This window comes from Festucalex cinctus, chromosome 17 (assembly GCF_051991245.1).
Source record: "Festucalex cinctus isolate MCC-2025b chromosome 17, RoL_Fcin_1.0, whole genome shotgun sequence".
NCBI classification, from domain to species: domain Eukaryota; kingdom Metazoa; phylum Chordata; class Actinopteri; order Syngnathiformes; family Syngnathidae; genus Festucalex; species Festucalex cinctus.
In genome coordinates, this window is record NC_135427.1 from 6,670,915 (window position 1) to 6,677,095 (window position 6,181).

At 37.7% G+C, this 6,181-nt stretch overlaps 2 protein-coding genes across 4 annotated transcripts; both read left to right on the forward strand.

Moving 5' to 3' along the window:
- Positions 1 to 229: 229 nt before the first annotated feature.
- Positions 230 to 1,830, forward strand: cby1 (chibby 1, beta catenin antagonist). Of its 3 annotated transcripts, none has more exons than XM_077502975.1 (5): positions 230 to 395; positions 633 to 731; positions 838 to 943; positions 1,311 to 1,423; positions 1,544 to 1,830. In XM_077502975.1, the coding sequence occupies exons 1-5, from the start codon at positions 390 to 392 to the stop codon at positions 1,634 to 1,636; spliced, it is 417 nt and encodes a 138-aa protein (XP_077359101.1). In that variant the 5' UTR covers positions 230 to 389; the 3' UTR covers positions 1,637 to 1,830. The 3 variants fall into 3 exon arrangements, with proteins under 3 accessions (XP_077359101.1, XP_077359102.1, XP_077359103.1); XM_077502976.1 differs by having other exon boundaries at positions 249 to 479; XM_077502977.1 differs by lacking the exon at positions 230 to 395 and adding an exon at positions 491 to 516.
- A 561-nt stretch (positions 1,831 to 2,391) lies between these two features.
- On the forward strand, positions 2,392 to 5,664 carry pdap1a (pdgfa associated protein 1a). The gene is made up of 6 exons (XM_077503612.1): positions 2,392 to 2,592; positions 3,220 to 3,302; positions 3,367 to 3,441; positions 3,520 to 3,644; positions 4,342 to 4,493; positions 4,610 to 5,664. The coding sequence occupies exons 1-6, from the start codon at positions 2,580 to 2,582 to the stop codon at positions 4,636 to 4,638; spliced, it is 477 nt and encodes a 158-aa protein (XP_077359738.1). The 5' UTR covers positions 2,392 to 2,579; the 3' UTR covers positions 4,639 to 5,664.
- Positions 5,665 to 6,181: the final 517 nt, after the last annotated feature.

Below are 6,181 nucleotides of genomic sequence, written 5' to 3' on the forward strand. Positions count from 1 at the left end.
TCCAAAATCCCATTAAAATAGTGTTTGAAAGAGGGGAAATCTCTCTACCGAAAAAAATCGAAGACTTTTTGATTAATTAAACAAACTCATGCGTGAGGGAATCCTATCACCATGGTGATACAACGTCGAACGTACCATTTTATCATCTTTACAAGGGCCTAACTATTTGGATATTTATCCAAAACGTCACAGAATAACAAACAAAGCGTGGTGCGTGCATATTAAATTTCGATCAGTTATTCCCATAATTGAGTAAAAGGGTAGTGTTATGTCCTTTTTTGGGGACATATTTACCGGTTTTTGAATGGAACGTTCGCACTTGCGCAGTACTACGCTTGCACTGTTTACACAGAGGTCGACGGAGTTAGGGAGTCCCCTAACTTGTCAATATGGAGGTAAATAGTTATACATGTATGAACTCAGTGACTCACCTACAAGTACGAACCCATCTGACACTTAGTCGGCAGTATTAACGACAGGTAAAGGTGTGAGAAGTATCCTAGTGAGCACCTAACGGTTAGCGACCTAGCATTAGCTAACATAGTGTCCTGCTGGTAACCACAAACATGCGATGGTGTTAAAAGCATTCCCTGTTAACACGAACTAATGTTGCCATGTGTGTTCTTATTTAGGATCTCAAAATGTCCCTGAAGCTCCCTCGATTTGGGAAATCATTCAGTCCGAAGAAGATTCCTCCACGGAAATCAGCATCGTTATCGAGCCTTCACACAGTAAGTTTTTTTTTTTTTTTTTGCTCTAAAATCATGAAATATTCCAATAAGTGCTTGGATGTATGGCGAGTGAATTGTTTTGAGAAAACAATGTCTCGTCGTTTAGTTGGACCGTTCCACACGGGAAATTGAGCTGGGCCTTGAGTATGGACCTCCTTCAATGAACATTGGAGGACATATGTTGAAATTTGAAGATGGACAGTGGGTATCAGGTGATTACAAACACTATTGTTGCATAATAGACCAGTGCAGAAAATATCACAATGCTTCTTGTGTGTGAGGTTTGAGGTCCTTGATTGAGGACAAAGCCATCACCTTTACGTGCATATTATCCTCTACATTTAACCTATCACAGTCGTCCTCATTATGCCCATGGGCTGACAACCTTGGACTGGTTGTCAGACAAATAACGGGCACATTTAAACAAACAACCACTCATTCAAACGTGTTTTTTTGGAACGTGGTAGGAAGCTGGAATATGTGTAGAAAACCCACGCAAGCATGGAAACATTGACCCCCCCGGGACCCCCTTTATAGAACTGCTATCACAATATATATTTCTTCTTTCTGTATGATCAGAATCAGGTGGAAATGCATCAGTCCGAGAAGTAGAACGGCTTAAGAAAAAAAACCTGCAGCTAGAGGAGGAGAACAATATCCTAAAATTGAAGATAGAAATTCTTATTGACATGGTAAGAACAGAGCGGTCTGGGTAACAAAATGTTTTACAGTATTCCATCTTCTTATATTTTATTGTTCTTATTTCTTCTAACCACCGGTATTGTTTTTTTTGTGTTTTTTTTTCTGTGTAGCTTACAGAATCGACAGTTGAGTACCACCTGATGGAGAAAGAAGTGGAGGAGAAGTGGAATGCAGGAGATAAAGTATCAAAATTGAAGAAATGACAAACATGGTGTAATGCTTTCCTTATAGGAAGTTTAAGTGAACTGAATTATGGCCTTCTGTTCTGTGCATTGATCTTTACAAATGTTCCCAGTCATGACTGCACTGACTTTTTTTTAAATTACCTAGTCACCTCTTTGGCAAATGTTTTTTTTCTATTTATCTTCATATTAAAGTGAAATCTGTAACAATGAAAGTCACTGGATTTATTTTATTAGATTGAGTTTTTGGTCCAAGACAAAGCAATGACCAATTTATTTAACAATTCAATATTGTGTAATAATTAATAATTGAACTAATTTTATAGATTCTATTGTTATTGTTACTGCATAGAAATCTCACTTGAGGGATTATAAAACCAGTCAAGATTAAATAAATAAATAAAAATGTCGCATGTATTACCATGCTCTGTAATTTAAATAGGTAAATAGCACTGAACTTTTTTTTCCATCCAAAAATCATTTTGCCCTCCAAACAACATAATAGTACCAATGAAGTTCATAGCAGCTGAGTCATATTTACAAGTTTATGAGTCAGAGAGTGGCATATTATATAGAATATATAAATATATAAAATTAAAATTGGAAAAAAAAACGGTGATGAAGTCAGGTTTAATTAGTTCAAAATTTATTTGTGTTAATATTCTATTATTCATATTTATCAAATTTTGTCGTCCCTAACCCCACCCAACGGAAGAACACCGTGAAGCTGATTGGCGGATGCAACTGTCACGTCAACTGTGGGTCAGTGGGCTGCGCAGGCGCAAACAGTGTAGTGGAAGCGCATTTTCGCTTACGCTTTAGCTTTAGCTTCACAACCAAAACGCCAAGTTCAAACTGTTTAGCCTTTTTTTTTTCTAACTTCATTTTAACGGCGTGTCGTAAAAGAAAATTAAGCAATACTCAGCGGCATTGAGTTGCACTGTTGTTGACGTTATACTTCATCATGCCGAGAGGCGGTAAGTGTCACAGTTGACAGTAAGTTTGAGCAAGCTAACTGTGGTGTCGAGTGGTAGCATTAGCTTGTAGCATGCTAACCGACTCGCACTAAGGTATGTTAGCATTAGCGGCCAAGGAAGCGTTCCCAATTTGTATAAGAATTCAATAAATTATTAATTGTAGGAGTAACGTTATCTGCTAATAGTTAGCTTTTCGTAATAGATCGTTTTCACCACTATTTTTGTATTCGTAATATGATCGTTTACCCTCATTAACGTGACCATGTGTGTCATGGATTTGGCTCCTTTTGACAGCTTGACTTGTTTTTGAAACGTGATGAGACCGATGACTGTAACCGTTTATTGTTTAGTGGAGTCGTAAAATGCTATTACAGTTAGTTTATCTTTTTTTAAATCTTTTTTTTTATTATTATTTTAAATTAAGTAACAACCCCCCCAATCTTAGTTATCTTAGTTAGTATTTCGTTCTTTTTTATGGCTAACTACAATAACCTTGATGTACACCCAATGATTTGGTGTAATTTTTTTTCTAATTCTTCTGACCTACTACATATATATTTTGTCATTCTCACATGATTGTATTTTTTTATTGCTCTTGACATGCACGCGCCGTATAAATTGGCACAGGGAAAAAGGGCCACAAGGGCAGAGGGAAGCAATACAGCAATCCCGAGGAGATTGACCGACAAATGAAAGCACAGAGAGAGCTGGTAAGTTAAGCAGTTATTTGATGATATTTTTCTATCAGCTACTGTTTCTCTTCTTCCCCAACAGGAAGCTAATGCCGGTGTGGAGAAAGAGAGCGGTTCAGAGTCTGAGGAGGAGAGTAGCAGCGAGGAAGAGTCTGAGGTTGATATCGCGGATGTTATTGTACTTGACTGCCAGCTCTCGTCAGGGTGTCGCTAACGTGTTTGTGTTTGCATGCAGTCTAAGAAGAGGAGCGCTGTGGAGGGACTGATAGAAATTGAAAATCCCAACCGCATTTCTCAAAAAAGCAAGAAAGTGACCGAGTTGGATGTCGACGCGCCCCGAGAGCTGTCTCGCAGAGAGAGGTGTGTCTTAAATGCAAGAAATTTGGAAATTAGTGCTGAGTACTAGGATAGGGAGTGACAGAATTATCAAACCGTTTTTTTTTGTTTTTTTTTTGTGTGTGTGTGTGTGATGGTAATAATAATGCAGAAACATAAAAAAAAAAAAATATATAGAAATTCATACCTGTTAAAGAGGATAACTTCCCAATTTACTTTCAGTATGATGGGGTGCCATCTTATTTTTGTTTATATATGTTAATGTATGGAGGACCAAAACTGCCAAAATTGAAAATAAATAAATGACCAAATAAATAAATAAATGTCTAAAAGTGAAAATAAAAATGAATATAAAAAATATAGAATTAGAAAATTATATTTAAAAAATTAATATAAATGAAAATAAATCCGTTTTTATTTTCACTTTTAGTCTTTTATTTATTTAGACATTTATTTATTTATTTAGAATTTTGGCAGTTTTGGGCCGTACAGCCAAGTTGAAATGTTAATGGGCCGTCCTAAGCGTGTCTTGGGTTGGACTATTAATGTAGCTGTGGCGCCATCTTGTGGCATATAAAGGTATTGAAAGAAAAAAAAATTCAGTTGTAAAACTACGGAGGTGAGTGAGGATGGCCTCTTGTGCCACATGTTGACATATTCTTGATTCATTTTGTGCTGTCTGTAACCTTGAAACAAGTTTTGACACATTACGGTGTGCCAGGGAGGAGATTGAGAAGCAGAAGTCCAAGGAACGCTACATGAAGCTTCATCTTGAGGGGAAGACGGAGCAGGCGAGAGCTGACCTGGCCAGACTCGCTATCATCAAGAAACAGCGCGAGGAAGCCGCCAGGAAGCGAGACGAACTCAGGAAAGGTGAGAAGACTCGACACGGCCTCCGTGGCAGGAAGTAACCTCTTGGACCCCAACATCCAAAATGCTGATTTTATTTTATGAGATTTCTTAGTGGTTCTTCTCTTTGCTTGTCACAGAAGCCGAGGAGGCCAAAGCAAAACGTTAGCCGCCACTCCAAGAACTTCAACATGCAACTTCGGTCTCAGAGGAACGGACAGGCGAGGGAACAGAACATGACATGGCTGCCCCGAGCTCCATCCAAGTCCTCCACGTCACAACAGAGGGGCAGTGTGCTCCACACAGCCAAAAAACAACAACAAAAACGGGCGAAATCGAGACGAAGACAAATGCAACATTTGGGATCCCTCCACAGGTTTTCTAAGTGCTTACACTCATTTTTTTTTTTTTTTTTTTTTTTTTACTCTCCTTCTGCCATCTTCATTCTTAACGCTGCTATTCATCTGCGTTCCTTTTGCAATTCATATGTTTTTACATGTCGGGACTCAAACCAGCAGGGAGCTGACACGAGGGGGTCTTAGGTGCTTTAACGTTTCCTTCCGTCCGACTTGTTTTTGGAAGTCGGAGAAACAGACGCAAATTCAAAGTAATGTTTTCATTTGCTCAACACGACAAGTTTATGAAGTGGACATTTCTTGTAATGCCTCAAAGGAGAAGGACTATTACTTGAACTACCTTTTGATAAGCTTTGTTTACTTTTACTTTTATTAATAATCACCATAACATGTCTTTGGAAGCCTCGCGTCAAAAGTGGCCTTGGTGCGATTCTGCTGGGATTGTCTGATTGTCCTTTTTTTTTTGCCTTTTTTTTTTCATAGTTTACAAAAGACCACCTCACTGTCTTTTTACCTAAGATTTCTTTTTCTTCTTCTTCTTTTTTCTTCAGCGTTTCATTGAAAAATTCTCGACTCAAACGGAAGACTTCCCTCACTTGTATTTTCTAATTTGACAAGCAAAATATCCACTGTGAACAATGTTTACAGAACACTTAATTGTTTGGTGGGCATGTGAAATCATTTCAGGCTATCATAACAATTGCACGCTCCTATAAAAGAACCGACCCACCGATTTGTTTTCAGACAAAAGAAAAGCAAGCTGCAACATAGAAACAAGATCCACAACTTTTTCCCTCACAAGTTTGAAGTCATTTAATAAAGAAATTGATACAAATTGATTTTTAATTTATTTTTTAATTGATGCCCCATGTGTTGATTTAGTCGTCTGCCTTACAGGGTTTTTTTCCCCCCCTTATATATAGAATTTATATATATGTATACTGTGTTATTATATGCATATGCCATTTGTGGGCTATTTATTACAATTACAATTATTATTATTTTTTTAACATTGTAAGTAGTACAAAGTACATAGATCCATGTTCAAATGTAGGTAGTAAAAGTTAAAAGTAATCAGAATACTCCAGTACAGATACCTTGAAGTAATCAAGTGCACCTAAAGAAGAATTTGCACGACGTTATTTCCCACTGAACAAGCCATGCATAATGTAGTAACGCGTAATTGCAACAAGTATCTGAAGTTGATGTGTAACTGTTTGCTAGTCAAATGAAGAAAAGAAAAAAAAGAAAAACGGCGCTTCCCGCTCACATTGCATCCGTGCAACTTCCTCATGCACCGCTTAAGAGCTTGAGCGTATCTGAAACGAGAACTAAGAGAGACGCGCAAAAGCACGC